We start from the raw sequence: 20,905 nt of genomic DNA on the forward strand, positions 1-20,905 counted from the left end.
CAAGTCTCTATCTGTAAGGGGTAAGGAAAAAAAGACAGACAGATACAAAACCAGTATACTACGATATCTTCGGCATCAAGGTATAAAAATGTTAACTACACTTGTCGTGAGGGCAAGCTTGTTCAAACACGAAAGAGTCGGCGCTGTAAAGCGCTTTATTGATAGATTTAACACTTTCGATAGCCCGTTATCGCAATACATAATTGCCGGTAGTTTATTGATTTCGCTGGCAGCGCGAAAAGCAAAACCAAACAAAGCCAAACAAAAAGAAAACACAAAGGAAATAAATGTGTTCGACATAGCGAAGCTTCTATACTCTAACGGAAATTTTTTTTTTCAGTGCTTTTTAATTGTTGGCTTCTCAAGAGAACGGTCAATGTAAGCTAATTAGTTCTCATTATGTATTGTAAATAATAATATTGAATAATAATAATTGTAATATATATTTCTTGTATTTGGTGCATTCTGTCAATCACTTCTTGTCTTATTTAGAAATAACATCCATAGTTTATTTAATGTTGAGCGTTACAAACTTAATGACAGTGTCGGTCAACTTAGCGCAACCAAATCAAAGTCAAAAGCGAATGAAAACAAAAAGCGCAAAGCGAAACTTTCAAAGCTTGCACTGTTTGCATTTTTAAAGCAAAGCTTTACCTTAAGCAAGTTAGCAGCACCGCACAAAGAGAAAAAAGCAAGCAAAGCTTTTTATGTGATTATTGGAGTATTTTTTGCATCTCTCTTCATTGCTGCTGCTGCTCTAGCTACTTTTCCGTTGTTTTGTCAAGCTTGACTTGGCCAGTTAATTAATTTCATGAGCTCGCGAGCGAGCTTCCAACTCAGAGACGTTTTAGCCGCGCTGCCATTTGGACGTCGTTTGCCGCGTTCGCTTCTTTTTCTCCGGATTCATTGTTAACATTTACAACTCGACAACCGCCATACCGCGTCCTGCCCAACCCAAAAGCTGTCAAAAATAAAACTCAGCCTTTATTGGACTGTTTTTTGTGTGTGTGTTTTGTCGCTTGCAAAATCTCCGTAAAGTGAAACGTGAAATCTCTTTTTTTCGCCCATCGCAAATTTTGTTATATTTTGTTTCGCATTTTGAATACTCCAGTAAAACAGTGCTTTGAGCAATTGTTGCGGTAAGTTACGTTCGGGTCAGCTCGACTGCGAGTACTCAGTGTTGTTGTTGATGGTGATACCACTGTTACTGCTGCTGCTGCTGCTACTGTTGCTATTGCTATTGCTGTTGTTGTTGTTGTGCGCATGTGCGGCAACGTTGACACACTTTCTGCCTTCGCCTGTTTTGTCTGTTTGTCTGCCCCAAACCAGAAAACATAAGTCTTGCTAGGTATTCAAGTGCCGCTCGAGCGAATTGGCAATAAAAACAATTACCACTAGCTGTTCGCCTGCAGCATTTCGTCAGCTATCTGTCCATCTACCAGCCCATACATAATCCCCTCGATCTGCTGCAGCTGTTCCTAGCTCCATCAGCCAAAAATTTAACAATGCATTTGACTTTAAAAAAGTGACACTTCTTGAGAGCTGGCCATTTAGTGATGTAAACTATAAAATTATAGTATAGACCAAAAGGTGCTAAGTGCAATTATCAATGATTGAAAACTATTTGAAGGAACTTAAAGCAAGCTTTAAGCTTGTGCAAGACACGATAAATTCTATGTTTTTTTTTTTTTAGAGTGCGGCTTATAAAATAAATCAATTTGTTGTAAGTATTTTGTTTGTTGTTGTTGCGAACATGGGTGCAAATTAGCTGCAAATTTTTTACAACAGCAAAATTGTGAAATAGGTTGGAAGTTTTTATTGTTTGGCAAAATTGTTGTTATTTGTGACCTGAGAAAGTTTTTATTGAGGAAGCTCTGAAAATGTAAAAAATGTAGTAAAGTTAGTAAATGTAGTAAATGTAATATTAAATACTAATTAACTTGGGAACGATTTGTTGCTGTCAGTCAACTGAAGGTTGTTGAGCTTGACACGCACTGATTTTCATTGCATACAATTTGCACTTGTTTGCGTACTCGTTCTCTCTCTCTCTCTCGCACTCGCACACGCATTCACTTTCGTATGCTATATATGTATGTATGTTAATGCTGATTCATTGGAGGTACGACGGCCTCATGAACATCAGTCCGAGCATCGTGCTAATGACACCAACAATATGTTGATGGACGTTAGACATTCGACTTTTGCTTCAATTTGTGTGTTTGGCTAACGAATTTTTGGTCTCTTTATACACAATATCAACTTCTAAACAAGCCGAGACCTTGATGACGGCTTTTGTATTGAATAGGCCACTATAACTGAGTACTATAATAAAAAGCGCCAAAAACTGAATATTCGAACTGAAAAACCAGTTGATCATCTTTAACAGCCGCTATATCTTGATTGTATACCTACATTTGTACAGATAGTTAATTTGTCAAGTGTTGCCTGAACTGAGCCTACAAATACAGAAAGAGAAAAAAACTAATCAAAAGCGGTTTCTGAAATTTTGGCATTTTGCTATGCGAAATACAAAAATACAAACACATAAGTATGTAGAAATATTTGCGTGTGTCAATCTATACTTGAACTGAAGGCAAGTATTTTTTTTATTGCTATATATCAACACCGACTTCGACTGTGTTGACTGTTTGAAAATCGAAACCGGCTCGGACTGATTCTAGAGCATGGTTTCTTGGCCTGCGAAACGGGTAATATGTATATAAAATTACGTTTCTATGCAAATTCCTTGGCTATTTCAACTGCCAAATTTTTTGCGAGAAGTGTTCACAATTCCCAGATTTGAAAAGGTGCTGAGATCAAAGTTGTTATTCAACTAAAATGAATTGCGCTTTTTATTTCCAGAAGTGTGTGTTGAATAAAATATTTATATACCCATTTAGCCTTTGGATGTTTTACCCTCATTATCTCATCATTTCATCATTTCTTTTGTTTTCTCAGTATTTTTAACCATTTCTGGTTTTCTGTCATATAAAACCAATAACTATATATAGAGGAGCTTCAAAATGGCAACACCACCATGGTCACATCTTTGGCGGTCACATCAGCACTTCATGGTCTGCTTATACTTTTTGTAATAGACAGTTGTATTATTTTGCGACAATTTTACTATCCGCTAACAATGGATACTTTTTGTATTAGCTGATTTTCCCATTGATTGTTTACTGTGATTCCTTTCATTTTATGGAAATAGCAGTACTTGAAATATTTGTGTAGCTAATAATAAATAGCAGCTCCTCAATTCGTTTAAGGTAAAGATAACTTTGAACAGTGTTGTTAATTATTTCGATGAGATCATTGCAAGCTTTCAATTTTTAGATTCTCTATTTATATATAATGATAAAGTTACATATTCATATATTATAATATTATATAACCATATTTGATATTGACACACAGACAGCTTCAAGGACCGATATGGGTAATCCCGCAAAATAATTGACTTAATTTGCATTTCAAATTTCCATTCCTGAATGATTGTAATTGCGAATAATTGCCAAGTGCAAATAATAACCCGATAAGACTTTAACTATTTGCACGACAAGTGTGCTACATTTTTACAGGGTATACTGAACAACACCGCCTTGATAAACTACAATTTTCGATTCTGGTCAAAGTAGTAATTATAGGTGACCGACGGTTTTTATTATTTGGTTTTCTTATTATAGATTGAACAAGTTTGCTTCTCATGAATGACCATTAACCGGCTCACACGTAAACTACAACTTCAACTATGGTTATATATTATAAAGCACAATGTCAAGTCATCGCTAGATACTTGCTAATATATACATACATATGCGCAGTGTGCTTGTTAAATGCACATTCCAAAACAAGTGCTTTGTCATCTGTGTGTGGTCTATATGATTTTGTGAAAACAGTAATTTGTAATTTGCATTTAATGGTTGACTGGCTGATCAATTTAAGATCTAATCGTATGCGTTCATTTATGCAGATCACGCTAACTGTTTTGTTTTGCCCATTTAGAAAAATGATTTTTATGGATATTGGGGGCAACGTGATATTTTGAAATTGGACTTCAATGCAGCTTTAGTTTTCAGGTTTGCGAATCGCATTTTATGGTTTTCGTAGTGCTAATCAGACGCAAGCAACAAGAGCTGTCAACTATCTGACGGGTACTTAATAGTTATTGTTCAGAAACGATAATCGCTTGGAAATATATGGGCTTAAGACTTAATGCACATAAAGCGATTAAAGTTTTCGCATATAGCAGGGGTCGCTGCTTAGTACTCATGCATATACATATGTATATATATATATAAGTGTACACAACGATAATCAGTTTATTCGGTTTACTTAGAGATGCGTGCGTGAATGGACTATTTTATTTATTAGTATTGGCAGAGTTTGTGCACTGCAGATCACAAAGTGAGTGAACTAATTCGTCTTTAAATATTTAGTTGAGCGATTACGTTTAATAAACATGAATTTCTTAATCATAATCTGTTAGATTTAATAATTTAATATGTAGTTTTATACGATAGTTACACTTACGCATGCATCTTTTTTTATTGTGGCTTTCGGCAATCGAAGGGAAGTTGAAATCTGTGTGTGTATATGAGAAGTATTTGCAGATACCAGTTATCAGCAGACGAATAATTCTTTTAAATTGCCAGTAAGTCGACTAGTTAAACAAAGCAGTTCGTCAGTGCCAGAAGTCGAGCAATTTCAGCTTAGCAGTAATTTGGTTCAAGCGAGGTCAGTTATAAGTGCTATAATCGGAATTTGTGCATATGAAAACGCATTGAGAAGTATTATTTATTGCATATTTTGAATATAAACAGTGGAAAGATTCTCTGAAACTCGTCCGAGAACTGTGAAAGGCAAAGCCTATTAAAATTAAGTGATCTCGACTCCTGTAGACCTTGACGGAAACTGGTTTAAGATTTTAATTGAAGACTGGAGATATTGCTAAAAATTGAAGTTCGCTATATATTAATTTTTCTGAGTAAATTTCCAAGAGATAAATATTTGTATACATTTTATTTATTTACTTTATTCATTTGTGCTTCCTTGTGTAGATTATTATTTAAAAAGAATTGCGACAAGTCAATGGCTTATTGTATTCATAATTTAGTCATATTATCACCTTTCAATGTTGTGCACATTGAAATCTACTAAATGCTTCACATTCTAGTTTTATATCTTCTTTGTCTGCCATCAGTTCATTATTTTCTTTTGTTTAATTGGCTTTGTTCTTTGCTTATATTTTCATATAATGCAATGATTCACTTCTTTATTAAGTTGGGAAGACGATGAATGTATAGCTAAACTTATGTTTTGCTTTAGCCCTCCAGAAGATAAAAAGATGTTATAAAGCCATAATGACAGACATGTTTGACAAGAACAGTATTTTCTTCGTTCTTATTTGGAATAACTCTTTCTAGTCAAGATCGTTTGTTCACTAATTATAATCGAATGCACATATTTCAGAACACAACAGCTTGATAAAGTTATTTCAGTTGGCTTTAGGCATAAGACGTCCTTGTATTAATTGGATGATCAATTTAGTTTTGTTTTTCATAACCAGTCATCATTAACTTGCAATTTCATGATTTTATTTCAAATTTACGTGACACTTTGCATGTGGATAATTGGGAATCGCATTTGTGTCACGATCTAAACCCAAATTATTTGCACGTTACTGCCTTACATATTATTTTGTTTTATTATTATTTCTTTCATTTATTTCTCTTAATTTTGTCCGGTTTGAGTACTTAACTTTGTTTAACTGAAGGCCCAAAAGTAAATTTATGCGCATAACTTTGTGGGCTGATGAACTTTTCACAAAGTAAAGGCAAATAAAATGACCAATCAAAGGGAGAAAAAAAATCAACAGCCAACAAAATGGAATAACAAAAGACTTCGAATTTTTTTAACGAAATTTCTGAACTTTTTATGTGCTCAGCAAACTGAAAGTCCGAAATGATTTTTAAACCGAAATCAGCCTATACCTCTTCGCTGATTGTATTAATTTCAATGCGTACTAAAAATGAAATAATAAATCAGCTAAAAGTATATTCTGGCCTTGACTTTCACCTTGAAATTGTCGCACACAAATAAAGTTACTAATTGCTTTAATGCATGAGTAGCAAAACGGCTTTTGGATCAGTTGGTGTGCCTCCGATGGACACTGCTTCGCAGCTCTGTTTCTCTCTATTTCTCTACCTACCTCTCTCCCTCTCTCTCACACACTCTCTCTCTCTCTCTCTTGTCCCATACACTCTGCTGTGGGTCAAGTGCAGAGCATAAATCGCTACGTCATGCGCAGCCAAGTTGGGCCAGGTTTTATTAACCACGTCGTTGCCAAGTCGTCTGCGAGTGGTCAAAAATAGCCGAAACAATGTAGAAACAAAAATCATGTGTTCGCAAGTGGAAGTTTAAATACTCTTGCAAGATGTTTAATTTACTTTCATAACTTTATTTTGGCTTTGTATAAACCATTTCATTTTATTCATCTAATAACATTTCCTTGACTTAGATAATCAAGGCAGTTTCTTAAAGTTTATTTGTTGACCGACTTGAATAAGTGTTCTAAAGCAGGTTTTGTATTTAATGCTGGGCAAACAACGTGATAAATTGAACAACTCTCTTGCTACAGGGTATTAACGAAAACCTTAGTGGTTTTGAGACGTGCGGCTTGTGACGTTGTGTGACCAGTTTTGGTCACATTGTCTATTTCTCGCCCTTCCGTTCACCGTCTCTCTCTCTCTGTCTCTCTCTCTCTCTCTCGCTTTGTCTGTCTCCCTCTCTCTGTCTTGTTGTCTTGAACTGTGTTTTTGTCGGCTTCGTCTTCCGTTGTGGGCTCGTTAATGAAGCTAAGCATTGAGTCATGTTTGTCCATTGGGCCAAGGCATTGTACCGCTATGATTGGTGCGGAAGTAACCTGGTTATGTCAAGCGATTTGGCTACAAAACTCTGTGCATTTATTGAAAAGACTTTTATTCTCGATTGCAGAGCGAACTGGTAAAGATGGGCAAAGCACAGTGTATTACCTACGATGACAATCAGGTGCCTTACCTCGATTTGGGCACTGCACAAATACGCATGGAAAAGGAAGAGGCGCCCGACTGGGCCCTGAAAAAAGCACAAGATGAACTACGTGAGCTGCCCGGCATCAAGGAGGAGTCCATCAAGGAGCTCAGAGAGCTAATCCAAAGTAAGTAGTCCGTTTGAGGAATCACAATTAGCATTTACATATTTACTATGCCATTTGCTTTTGTATTTTTCACAGATGAAAAGTACCTGAAATTGCCACTAGATGATGAATACATGATGATGTTTCTGCGTCCTTGCCACTATTATCCCGAAAGTGCTCTAAATCGCGTAAGTTTCCAAAAATTCACTCATTACTTCTGTATCTTAATTAAATTGCTTACTTTTCAATAGCTGAAGCACTTCTACAACATGAAGTGGAAATATGGTTTGGCTTGCGATGACATTGTGCCCGCCAAGCTGCGCAATGTGTTCGAAAGTGATATTTTGAATCTGTTGCCCAACAGGGATCAGTTTGGACGTCGTATACTCGTGTTGGAAGCTGGCAGTGAGTATAAATTGGCTCACTAATGATTTACTGAGTAAAATATATAATTTCTTGGCGCTAATAGAAAAATGGAAGCCGTCAAAGGTGCCGCTGCCGGATCTGTTCCGGGGCATTCAGTTGACTGTGCTAGGCTCCATGGTGGAGCCATTTTCACAAATCTGTGGCGCAGTTGTCATCATTGATATGGAAGGTAATTAAAATAAAACTACCGGTTACAAAGTTCGCTGGGCATGTTTATGTTTAGGTTAATGGCACATTATATGTGTAAATAATGTACACTTTTGTGCTTTGCTTTACGATCTGAAAACCACATTAACAAAGCAGCATGGTTGTTGTTTACATTTTTTAAATATTATTTTTTTTATCAATTTTGATGAACCGATTTCTATGTTTGCTTGTACGAATTGTTGCAGGTCTGCCTTTGAGTCACATAACACAGTTTACACCATCGTTTGCCGCCATGTTGCTGGATTATGTACAGGAATGCATTTGTATGCGTCTGAAGGCGGTTCACATTGTGAATAACTCGTATATATTCAATATGCTTTTTGCCATATTCAAGCCCTTCATTCGTGAGAAGCTGCGCAAGCGCGTAAGTCTCTTATACAATTTTTAAACTTATTACTCTTATTATTATACTTATATACAAATCCTCTGTAGATATTTTTCCATGGCAAGGACTGGAAATCGTTAACGTCGCACATTGATGCAAGCGCCCTGCTACCAAAATATGGTGGCACCGCTACTTGGGAGCTACCACCCGGCAAGATGCTGGGTGAATTCTTTGAGTTGTACTCCAAGGATTATGAGCGTAAGTATCTGAAGCACCTTTTACCTCTACAGTTTATTAAATATACTTATCCTTTGAACAGTGGCTGACAGCTATGGATATACTGAGGGCTACGTACCTCCAAAGAAATAACTGGATTTCTTTTTCATGCCTAATTTTTGAAATATATTCTATATAACGTAATAATATAAACAGAAGTTGGGTCATTTGTGATATTGCAAATATTTGTTGTACCATTGTAATTTTTAGTTATTTGCTCCAAGAATGTGGAAAGCGATAGTTTGAATCTATCATGTATCAATTTTGTACAAAACGAACACACATCATTTAACATAGAGCAAAGACTTTACTAGGGATTTCTATAAGGTATATTGTACTTTGTATCATAAGTAAATTAGTAATATATGTAAATATTATATGTAGCATATACGCATTGATTATTGTATTAATTGATGAAATTGAAGCAATAAAAATATGAATTTTGTTACCTTTTATACCAATAACTGATGCGGAAATTATTATGATTATAGTTAATTTTGAATATGTTGCAATTTCACTTCGATGCTGATCGCCAATTATTTATTTTGTATACGCTTCAGCAGTCAGACAGTTTTAGAGCAGCTGAGTACTTTGCAAGCAGTGCATCAAGTACACGAACCACAGAAGCAGTGCCGGAGGGCAGTATTATATTGTTTAAGATAACACTGTGTTTGGACTACATTTTGTGGTTACAGAGCTTCTGCAACTGTAGAAAATGCACAACCCCGCACACGAACCACGGAAGCAGTGCCGGTAAGCAGTATTTTACTGTTTACGATTGCACTGCGCTTGAATTACAGTTTGTGGTTGCAGAGCTTCAACCATTTTGCTGGGTTCCTCTGTGGTTTCTTGTGAATTTAAAATAACAATTTAATAATTAATGAGCTACTGTACCGATTATTTATCACTGAAATGAATTCCATATGAAACACAAGTCTTAATTTGTATATAAAATATTTAATTCGATAGAGCTTTTACATGTCAAACATAATTTAAGTAGAACGAGTATATAAAACAATTTTATCAAAATTCTCGCTGATGATAAATTCCCAATCATTTCAAATACCATATTAAAACTATAAATGTATATTTATGTAGATGTAGAGAGAGTATTCGTAATTTATGCCACTCTAACCAAGCTACATAATCTTTGGCATTGCCACTTCTTGATCAACTGCGGAATGAGGAGCTGAATTCAGAGGCGATGAGGGACATTTTTGTTTATGTATGTATTCCTACACTATTATAACTGACTAAGGACTATCTAATGCACTAGGACGGCTTACTGGCTAAGTGGAAAGTTTACGTTTATTCCCTGTTTCCTCCGTTAGATTTGCTTCATTTCCGTCGTATCACTAAGGACCGTTGAAGCAGTGGCGACACTGTCACCAGTCTGCGACTTGGACATTATAGTTGCAGGCTTGCTATTCCTTTCGAGAAGCGGCGAATTGTCTGGCGTATCACTTTTCTCGCATACCATTGTCGAGGCTTTGGACTTAAGCTCCTCGGCGCTGGAGAATTGCGAGCGACTCTTGTATTGGCCATTACTCTTGTGCTGAACCTTCACGTCATATTGTCGCGTCTGGCAATAGCTGAGCATGTTTTGCACCGGTGTCCAGCAGAGCATTATCAGACCCACGGCCAGGCAAATTCCGGCAAAGATGTGGCCAGCCAGTAGCACAAACGGCAACAGCTTAAGCTGGTCGGCCAAATCCGACGTGATGGTCACCTTCTGCTCAAACCAGATCAGCGGAAAGAATATGCGTGGAATGTCCTCATACAATGAAATGCCGTCAATGGGCTCAACCAGCATATTGACCTGGAAACGTGCTGCTACCTCGAGCGGAATGCCGGTGCGTGGCTCCACTACCATGTAGAACTCGTGATCCTGTTGATTGGGCTCCAGACCCTCCACCTGATCCAAATAGTATTGATCGGCATTATAGAAATGCGGATACGACATGAATACCGGCGAGCCAAAGCGGCATGAACTGACGTTCATTACACCGGACGGCACACACTCGCCGCCGCAGAAGCACAGATTCTCCGGATAGAGAGTGCCTGCAAGTGGAGAACTTAAATTAGACTTGATTTTCAAGTGTCTGCTGTCTGTACAGACTAAACATTTGTCTCTCTACGTTCAATTTAATTTATATCATGAAGGTATTACACGTCTCAAGTGTCTACTTTACTGACTAAACACTAGTCTGATTACATTTAATTCAAATATCTCCATGGGAATAAATTAAATAAAATAAACTGAAGGCCTACGTGTTAGCTGTCTATAATTAATTGAATTAAATAAACTGAAGGCCTACATGTTAATTGTTTATAATTAAAATAGTCTCAATATGACCCAATTTTTAAATAATATGTAATCATTTAACTTGCATATTATTTAAAAGCTTAAACTATTATCATCGATAAGGGAAAATGATGTATCCGATATTTAAGATATTTGTTAAAGTTTTTTTTTTTTTTAATTTAATTGAGATGGGTAAATTTTGGGGTATTTGTTTGAGGTGCTTACCATTGTCAATGGATCGCGGACCACCTGTAAACTTGTAGCCCTGCAATCCTTCGATTTCGACCGTGTCCACATAGTCCAGGTTCAGAGTGCGGCACATGTCTGGAGTGAAGAGACCGATGCTTCCACCTGGCTGCGGCTGCTGCGGCTGAAACTCGCCAGCAGAACCATTGGTCAGACCACAATACGAATCGAAGAAGCCCGTATGGGTCTGATAGTTCCAGGAGTGCATCTGACCCAGCTTTTGTAGATCTTCGGCGCCGGTGAACACATTGAAGACACCTGTTAGATCAGCGCTGCCGTTGCGTGTATAGAACCAGCCGAACTTATCGAAGGGCACTTTGACCTCATCTCCGAAAATGGGCATGGCCATGGCAACGTCAATCATGGGATCGCTGTAGCCCGTGAAGAGCATTTCATCGACCGTTTTCGTCACGGACATCTCCTGGCCATAAAGCTTAAGGCCCACATCGACCATGCCACGTTTAACGGAATTCCAATATTTGGCCGTGGCAGCTGCCGACTGCATTAGTTGATGATTAGCAGCGATAGTATAAATATAATATGATATTACGAACCAAGGCCACGGCATTTAGTGTTGTGACCTCATCATCCAGACTACCCACACTGCCCGCAGCGTCAAAGTAAAAGAAACTGAGCCGTCGATAGCTGACCGAGTCATTTGACGGATGCCAGCTAATGTTGATCTTGTCCGGTCTGTCTATGAAGCGATAGGGACCCAATTGCTCCAATATGGGTTTGCTGCTCTGATTGCCAAACTCCTCAGGATTCGTCCAGTTGTACAAGTAGATATCCAAGTGCAGCTCTACCGGCGGCGTCTTCCAGTTGTCGTAGACTTGTGTGTCTGGCGCGAGCGCCATTTCCTGTGCAAAGATCAAATTCCAATTGTTATTAATTGAAAATCTCGACAAGGGCACGGCAAGCTTCAATCCAATTGAGGCGGCACTTTTGAGCCAACTGACGGGCCACTGACAAGCTTGGCTTCAAGTGGCGTTAAGCGAATGCAGCTGCAAAAGCGTCACTGTGAATTACCTTATGCTTGATCCAATTGAATATGTCCTCCCAGAACATACCGTACACTATCCCAAATAGTCCAAGACAAAATCCAAAAATAACAATAATTAAGCCCCGATTGCTCTTCTGTCGCCACAGCGCACTGCTTTGTGTGGGCATTTTGGTTCTATTAAAGTTGCTTCAAAGTGCTTGAAAGATGATATAAGCCTAGAAGAGAGAAGAGATGAGAAGAGAAGAAGTGAAGGTATTTTAATTTTGTCACGATTTGTAGTGTTTTCCTCTCCGGAAATTAAACACCAATTACTTTAAGCATGTTGCTGTTGGGGGCAGTATTTTTTTGGATGACTTAATGAATTGCATTGTTTACATTTTTTTATATTCATTTTTGTACCCATTAAAAAGGCGAAAAGGGCATTTATATTCTTGAGGTATATATTCATGATGAATAGCCAAGTCGATCCTAGTTCAATTTACTGTGCCACCTACAGCTCTTCCATCGAACTGCTGAACAAATTACCATAATTGAGTAACACTCTTAATAGTATTGCAACAAGAAATACAACACGTGACTGGTAATTGTTTTTGGCGCTCTTGTAATTGAAATAATCATTTGTATTTTATTGTTTGCTATGATTGTCATATCAGCGGTGATAATTACAAAACCTGCGCTGTGCAAAGCACATGCAAACCGGCGTTTTGTTTATAATCGATGCATGCCGATACGTATATGAAATAATATGAGTATCTTTATTTCGAATTGAATAACAAATGCATGTGTTCTTTGTTGTTCCTTACAGCTACCGTAAACGATATTCGTTTAAAGTTGTCTCGGCTAGAAAATCAATTGATAATCATAAATTGTTGTCTGAGTCGTTTTTGATAAGCGTACTTTGAACCTGATAAGCGCTAGCACTGAAGACACTCAGATAGAAAAAAATATGCACAAAAATAATAGATGGCGCGAAAATTAAGGAAATGCGTTGAGATGCAATCACGGGAATCTTATCGAAAGGGCGTCGGGGGCACAACAGGGTATTCAACCAAATGGTTTCCTTAAAAATTCTCACGTAATGTGCACCGAACAATTATCACGAATACAATTTGTTCAGATCGCGTGGCGAACCATATACGAACACAAATATATATATATATATATATATATATATGTATATATATTTATGCATGTGTATCTGCACAGTGATATATTGCTATAATTGAGTCTTTCAATTGACCCCGATGTTGGGTCTTTGACACCTACCGTTATAGCGTACCAAACGATTCTACGAAACTCTCATATCTATATATAGAGAGCAACAGCATGTTGATGAATGCACTCAGTCTGCTTTTAATGTAAAAAGAAAAAACTTGCTTACATTTTTTTTCTTTTTTAATGGTTTCATACAATTTTATTGGCGATTATTGAGTTACAATGGAAAAGTTTACTTAACATGCTCATTAAATGCTGGTATTATTTTGAAAAATATGAGTACAAGTTTTTTGCTTAAGCACTTGAGTAAATTTTTAATTTTAACGTTTCGTTCACTTAATTGAAATCAAGATCAACGCCCCCGCATAAAACACAATACATATAAACTAGCCCAAGTACATATATTCATATACATATACATAGATATACACATATGTGTACATTCATTCCATATGCATCTGTATTTTGACTAAAATTTAAAAAAAAAAGTCAAAACCTCCGTTCGAATTAATTGCTCTCAATTGGGTGTGGATTTTTATACTCTGATCCCGAAGCTATGAGAGTATACTGGCTGAAGCTAGAGACTTGAAACTGGGGACATATATTCGTCAGATAAAGTGTTATAAAATCGAAAATTGAAAATCGATAAAACCACATATCTAGCTAGAGTTATAAAATTGGATGGCATATTGCTGCTGATGTCCTTTACAAACGACAAGGACTAGGAACACCACAGCCGCGCTCAGCTACTCCGTTCCCACAACTTGGAAATGCATTTTATTTCTATTTGGAAGATATTTACCGGTAGATTTCTTTAAGGATTGATAGCCACATTTGAAGGCAATACCCACTGCCCATAAATCGATAATTCGACATAACTGCCACACTGGCACCTCATTCCTACTCCCTCAAGAAGGTTATTTGCCAGCTCTGATCAGCGGAAATTATATTACTACGATCAGAGTATTCTACAGTTGGCACCCGACAGCAACGATGTCACTTACTTTAATTTTTATATTTTTAACTGACATTTATTATTGCGGCGAGCATAAAGTATTTTTCATTATTAAATTAAGCATGTGATATTCCACTTTAATAATAAATCCAATCATTAAACAACAATGCGATGGCTTTTCCGGGTGCCAGCAATAAAGAGCTCGAGTTAACCTCCGTGAGCCTTGCATGCAATAGAAATTTAACAAATTGCTGCCAATGCAACCGTAAATTGATAGATTGGGTGCCACTTCTATCTATCATTCGCTACAAATCCACAAATACCTTTTTAACCCGTTCGTCGTGACTTAACTATCTGAAAAAGTATATACGACTCAAGACTGGAATGCACTAAAGTTTGGGCAGTGATGCTTTTGTCAGATCAAATTGGCACATAAAGAGATCCAATCTTAAGGATTGTTATATTTTAATATTTAGTATACACAATATGTCAAGGAGTTAAATTAACTGAAAGAATCGTTTGACATAAATGATATGATTTAAATTTACTAATTCATAAAATAATACTTTATGATTTCAAAATGCGTCTTAAAAAAATAATTTTAAATGTATATTTTTAACCATATAAATAGGTATATTTATTGATCCTTATTATTTTAAGTGTAATATAATCATCCCATTTGTAAAATGAAATTTTGTACACTAAAATGTCTAAAATATATATTTGTTTACAGCTAGAATTGTTTGTAGTTCCGGCAATATTACAATGCAATCCAGCTCACTTTATAATATATTTGTATTTGAATACTTTTGAAGACATAAATGTTGTCAGGTGTTATTTATTACTTTTGCCGTTTCAATTGCAATTTTAATTGACGAATGACTTAATCATTTTCATTGAAAATTAAAAATGTATTCTTAGCTCTGCAGGGCGTAGCCAGCATTTCCTAAAGAGGGGTCAGCATCGTGTAAAGGGAAACCAAATTCAAATTTTGATACATTTCAATCTACCAGCCGTATACAAAATAAAATTGATGTATCTCAACAAGATCGAAAGAAATTTTCCACCCCTCTGCCGATTGCATCTCAACTTTACAACTCATATGCTATGGGAAACTTTTTACGATCTTGTTCAGATACATCAATTTCTATTTTTATTGATCAAACCGATAGATGACAAATTAATATACAAAACATCTGCCTACAGTTACATTTGCATTTACAGTCGCAACACGATCATTTCAATCACTTACCATATTCAATTCTATTCGTGAAAATTGACTTTGAATTGGTTTGACCTGCTTCAACTCGTATGCAAATTAATTTTATTAATTGGTGCAGGATTTTGTCAAATAATTTCATATATTTACATAAATTAATGCTTTTGATTGCTGAAATAGAAGTTTCCTTCAATGTGAGTTTTGGTGGGTGTTTTTTGTATTGTTTATATTTACTTGACAATTTCTTCTTGCTGTTTCTTTATTAAGTCTCACAACAGAATTTTGTGTTTTATAATTAGTGCTGCGATCAAATGTGACATCAAACTATGACATCATGCACATAAATCACAAAGGAAAACACTCGAAAACATCCACAATTTAAGTGGGGTTCTGGAGATTCTCTAGGACCGATCTACCTATGTATCGGGCTTCCAATGTGCCTCTTTGATTGATGAAGTTGCTCATTTTTTAATAAATAAATCGAGCACAAATCGAAGCACAACTCAATTCATTTGAACTGAATTTGCATGTAGAGATTAGCTATTTCATGAGCAGCTCCCACATTATTTAAATTTTTTGACTTAATTGTTACAACTGTGGCACGCGGCATAGTCCAATGGGACGACGGGCGGCATAGTGCAACTAAATCGAGGCGACAAATTAATATTAAAGACTGGTGTCAAGCCAGTCGTTGGCAGCTGAAAAAAGATACAATTGTATCATATTTATATTTGGGTTTTCTGTGGATCCCCCTTCATCTGATGCCTTTCGTCTTTTATATCAGTTTTTTCAAACGTGTTGCGGTTTGGGTCACATTAACATATACAAAATGTTCCAACGTTTATACCACTTTCTCTCTTGGACCTATTAACCTAAATCGATCAAGAGTAAGGCAATGCCAAAAATATAAAAATAATATTGTCAAAAAATTGTTAATAAAAAACGATGAGTCTCTCAATGGGAAATTAGTCACCTCAAAGTGTAGACATTGATATTTACCACAGAATCTTTATCGGTCTTTTCAGACTATACGTATCAGAATCGGAATCGGAAACTAAATGCGTTTCGGTTTGACACCCGGGTATAGCGGTTTCATATTAAAATTAATTGATGCGACATTCAATTGCAACATCTACGAATTAAATTCTGTCAGAGATTCAGTTACAGCTAACCCACAACAACAACAACAACAAAAATTGCATTGTGACTAGACTCAAAAGATTTGAGGCAACAACGCAATTTGTATTTGTTGTCGCTACTTATAGTTGCCATATCTTTTCACTCGCTTCGCCTCAACATTTTGTCTCTCTGCCAAGTTCTCTTTAGATATTTCAGTGTATATTGCTGCCTGACCTATGCGGTTGTATATTTAGCAAAAACCTAATTTTCGTGATCTAAGTACTTTTCGCAATTACTCTATAAAGGTGTAGTTTATTATGCTCTAATAACAATTTTTATTTATGTTTTAGGTGAACTAAACCATTTAAAGAGTTCAACATGTGTGCAAAAAGTAAGTTGTCGCATGTGACTAAGGGCACAAGTGTTGACATTCATTAATTTCAATTAGTTTTTAATTATCTGTCTGTTCATTCGTCGCAACAGGTGCTTTTCTAAAATAGTAATTACTGCTCAATACGTCCAAATCATTATTGTGTTACATACATATACTAAAGATGCAGTGGTTATTGTACTCAAGTTATTGCTCGTCTGGCGATTTTGTTTAAGTAGAACCCTATCGGCAGCTAGATTAACAGTTCGAGTACTTGCTACATTCTCCAAATGCCCCTGCAATCTTAGGAAGTCTGCGAGCGATTAAGAAACAAGTATTTGTTTTCAATTAGGAGAGAGTTGGTTTCAAAAATATAGCCAATGTAATCCTTTTGTCACTTCAACTCTGTTTGTCCACCAATAGCTCACACTTTTTTATTTGCAATATATCCTTACGCGTAACTAAGACAACAAGGATACGGATACGGATGGACACGGATACGAATCGCGATTCGAGAGTATGTTGATTTAGTGGGCGAGCCACAAAAAATAGCGCTTGTGACCGTTCTCGTCAACGCTTGATTACGACTGTGCGCGGCCCTCTCTGTCGGACTGACGGCTCTGCCCGCTACTGCGACTACGGCGACTACGGCGTTTGTGTTCTTAGTGAACTGAGAACTGCTCGTTCTGCTGTGCTTGATGAATGTTTGATGTGCGGCCGTATGTAAGTGAAACTTATATGTATGCATATTTTTATGTATGTATGTATGTATATATGTATGTATGTAATATGGAAGAGTATGAAAATGCGCTCAAAGATTGCTTTTGTTTGTTTGCGTTAATTTGCGCTTTAGTTTTTTCCATGTATGATTGTCACTTAAACATTGAATTCAACCCTCAGAACAGTGCTTGTAAAATTCGATCTCTTTAAAGCTCTACTTGAAAATAGATGCGAATAGAAATAGTTTAGTGAATTTTAAAACTGATGCGAATTCAAATTGCAATTGTTTATAAGCATGAGCTAATTTATAAGACTTAAAAAGCCAAGTGTTTTTCTTTATTTATGTGAAAGCTGTTATGTACTGGCACAAGTAACGCTCAGACGGCGACAACAATTGTATTTTTACAATTCGTTATCAACAATTCCAATTACTTACATAAATATGAATATCTCTGTGTAAGTAAGCATTCGAGTGCATTTCGTATGGGAAAGGTGATTGTGAAAAAGTGAACAAATCATAAATACAAATCGAATATTGATTATAATTCGACAAAGCCTTATCAATGCGGCTAATCGATGTGATTAGCGCTAAGTGAACATGCACTTAATCCATACGCATACAGTCTCCTCACATTTATATACAGTTGTACAGTTTTACAGTTGTACAGATGTGCAGTTGTACAGTTGTAATAAGTGCAAGTGGACCGCGGGCATTGGGCAATTTAGCAATATCGCTTGACAATTGAGTCGCATTTGAAAGCAATCACCACCCACGAAGTCGGAAATGAAAATGGCAAACGGCAAACGGCTGAGGCAATAAAACAATGAAATGTCGTTGCACCAATTGATAAGTGGCAACAGACAACGTATTTGGGACTTCTTATTGGATTATGCGAGAGTACGTGGCGACCAAGTGGCGTGTCTATATGGATTAGTAACTGAACTTATTAGTGGTGGTTGATGCCGTCAAAGCCTGTCTACGATTATGCTATGCAATGTGACAATGCTTGGCTTGCGTGCACCTTTCCACCAAAAATAGGACAACTGTGTTTATCTCTCTCACATTTAACGGTTCGCTTCTGAATTGTTGTAGCGTTGCCAGCTGGTAAAGCGTGCGCTGGTTTTTATTTGCACTGCTTACACTGCTTGCTTGCTGGTGTTGCCACTCTGTCCATTCTCATTCGCATGAGCTGGCCAATTTATACGACAGATAGCGCCCGCTGAATTTTAAAGTCTTAAGGCTAACTGTCTACTATGTGAACTTTGTCAACCGTATCGCAATTATCTAAAACAATATAGTTTTGATCATGATTTTATCTCTCACTTTATATTACGTTAAAACTTAAAAGCAAATAGTAATCCAAATTGATATTACAATATTCTTTAAAAAAAAAATGAGGTAGTCAATTTTCAATAAATTTCATAATTCCAAACGTCATTAAAAGTTTTTGATAATAGCTTGTTTTTTAATATTATTGAGTTTACAACATTTTACAAAAGCTGCATATAATTCCGATCCTTAATCGAACTGTATATAGTCCGTATTATTAGTGCCTTCACTTTCCTCAAGGTGATGAGTAGAGCGAAATTGTATGAGTATAATGAGGTAGCAAGTAGCGGCGCCAGTTATCTGCATGTAAATTGACAAGTAAACCAATCAGAAATCAAGAAATACTAATAATACTGAAGTACACACCGTAAATATTAATGTACGATCCAAACGAAATAGGCCGGCAGCAGTGAAGCTCACCTTGCGGTGCGACAACTGAAGAGACAGGCGAAATAATCGATCCCGTAGCTCCTGTTCGTCGGTTATGTTGAGTATCTTGTGGACAATGGCTGCACTGAAGCTACTATGGCGGATAGTGCGACTGCTGGCCTCCACGATTAAAATGATGATAACAATGTACCAAAGCATTTGTGTCAAAAAGAAGGCAAAGAACTCATCTGCCTCAAAGTTATCCAAGCGCTTGGGATTCAGCAGTGCCTCCAATATATAAAAGTCATCAAAGAGTATAAACAAAAACGAAATGGCTATGATGCCAAGCAGGGGATAGGTGAAATACTCCTCGATAGTCTGGCAAATGTCACAGAGCAGATTGTGTATATTGGCCACTTGCTTGATGGCGTACTCGGGACTCTGGCGTATAATCGAGGTAACACTGTAACGCTGCATGGGTGTACTGATCAGATTACGCAATCGATGCGCATATCGCTGATGATTCACCGCCGAGTGCATTGGCGACAGCTCCAGAGCGTTGTTCTGTTCAATATGCGCATCCAGAATGTCCTGTAGAATCTGTGAAGAAATTTCTTTGTTTTTAGCTGTATACTTATATAAGTGTGACATCAACTGTAATAATTTTAGACCAAAAGATTGCAAAAATATCAATATGTAGACAAAAAAACAGAGTATTATTGTTAATCGTCAACAATGATTTAACCTGTGAATAATGTAAAGTTTTCATTTGAAAAAATTAAACAATTTTATGCTTAAAGGAAATCTTTATTATAAGCGTTAAGCAAAATCGCTTTATAAAACTAAAATGGGTTTTTAAAGCCATATCGTTTCAAGGGAAAATTCGTCGTAGGCATGTTTTACATATAATATATTATTGGTGTTGTAGGAATACTCACCTCATTCACCATATTGAACCGACTCTGGGCCAAGTGGGTGGTGCAGAGAAACTTGAAGACCATAAGACTGATATTGATGTGGGGCAGAGCGAAGGCCGTGAAGGTAAAAAGTGAAGGTGAGATGGTGGCACTGATTAGCAAGCCGTAGCTGACACATAGGTAAATAACGTTGAAGATGACAATGCCCAAAGAGATGAGAAAACTGAACAGGAGAATGCGTTGATAGTCCAGTTTCATGCCCAGACGCACAAAGATCTCGTCAACGACAATATTGTTCTGTATGATGCCCACCAGTTGCTGGCGCTTGAACATCGCAAATCCAAAAATCGTGGACATGGCAATGATGCCCGTCAATCGCAAGGTGCCATCGCCCAACTTGGTGATGTTCGTCTGAAAGAAGTAGCCGATGATGGAGTCGTCCTCGTGCACTGAAAACGCAAAGCACATCACAAAGAACAAATAGTGCACAATGCCGGCGACAACAGAGTACATCGATGTGTGCACCTCCTTGTCCGCGTTTAGATTCAATTGAAACGGCGCCAGACCCACCAGGGATACGTAGGTGAGAGGTCGAAGCGATTGGAACACATTATCCGCCTGCGAGATGCGCTCCCAGAGCTTCAAAGCCATCGCCAGCTAACTACTTATTTCAGCCAGGAATTCACGTTTGTTCACCTCGGTTGCTCGCCGCCAACTGACTGCGGA

The 20,905-nt window shown here is 37.1% G+C and overlaps 3 protein-coding genes across 5 annotated transcripts; 1 reads left to right on the forward strand and 2 right to left on the reverse strand.

The window, feature by feature from the left end:
* The first annotated feature begins 802 nt into the window (after window positions 1-802).
* LOC6567153 (alpha-tocopherol transfer protein-like) lies at window positions 803-8,875 on the forward strand. 2 transcript variants are annotated; one of them, XM_001993267.3, is made up of 8 exons: window positions 803-1,139; window positions 6,997-7,198; window positions 7,274-7,365; window positions 7,429-7,582; window positions 7,647-7,772; window positions 7,996-8,174; window positions 8,243-8,393; window positions 8,455-8,875. In XM_001993267.3, the coding sequence occupies exons 2-8, from the start codon at window positions 7,012-7,014 to the stop codon at window positions 8,502-8,504; spliced, it is 939 nt and encodes a 312-aa protein (XP_001993303.1). In that variant the 5' UTR covers window positions 803-1,139; window positions 6,997-7,011; the 3' UTR covers window positions 8,505-8,875. The 2 variants fall into 2 exon arrangements, with proteins under 2 accessions (XP_001993303.1, XP_032595380.1); XM_032739489.2 differs by lacking the exon at window positions 803-1,139 and adding an exon at window positions 4,670-4,737.
* A 473-nt stretch (window positions 8,876-9,348) lies between these two features.
* LOC6567154 (protein peste) lies at window positions 9,349-17,464 on the reverse strand. 2 transcript variants are annotated; one of them, XM_032739265.2, is made up of 5 exons: window positions 17,299-17,464; window positions 11,992-12,180; window positions 11,517-11,822; window positions 10,942-11,461; window positions 9,349-10,472 (listed from the first exon to the last, which is right to left on the reverse strand). In XM_032739265.2, the coding sequence occupies exons 2-5, from the start codon at window positions 12,130-12,132 to the stop codon at window positions 9,739-9,741; spliced, it is 1,701 nt and encodes a 566-aa protein (XP_032595156.1). In that variant the 5' UTR covers window positions 12,133-12,180; window positions 17,299-17,464; the 3' UTR covers window positions 9,349-9,738. The 2 variants fall into 2 exon arrangements, with proteins under 2 accessions (XP_032595156.1, XP_001993304.2); XM_001993268.3 differs by lacking the exon at window positions 17,299-17,464 and adding an exon at window positions 15,388-15,404.
* Window positions 17,465-19,082: 1,618 nt separating this feature from the next.
* On the reverse strand, window positions 19,083-20,839 carry LOC6567155 (putative gustatory receptor 28a). Its single transcript, XM_001993269.3, has 3 exons — window positions 20,201-20,839; window positions 19,260-19,862; window positions 19,083-19,193 (listed from the first exon to the last, which is right to left on the reverse strand). The coding sequence occupies exons 1-3, from the start codon at window positions 20,828-20,830 to the stop codon at window positions 19,083-19,085; spliced, it is 1,344 nt and encodes a 447-aa protein (XP_001993305.1). The 5' UTR covers window positions 20,831-20,839.
* Window positions 20,840-20,905: the final 66 nt, after the last annotated feature.

Source organism: Drosophila grimshawi, unplaced genomic scaffold (genome assembly GCF_018153295.1).
Source record: "Drosophila grimshawi isolate 15287-2541.00 unplaced genomic scaffold, ASM1815329v1 contig_1377, whole genome shotgun sequence".
NCBI classification, from domain to species: domain Eukaryota; kingdom Metazoa; phylum Arthropoda; class Insecta; order Diptera; family Drosophilidae; genus Drosophila; species Drosophila grimshawi.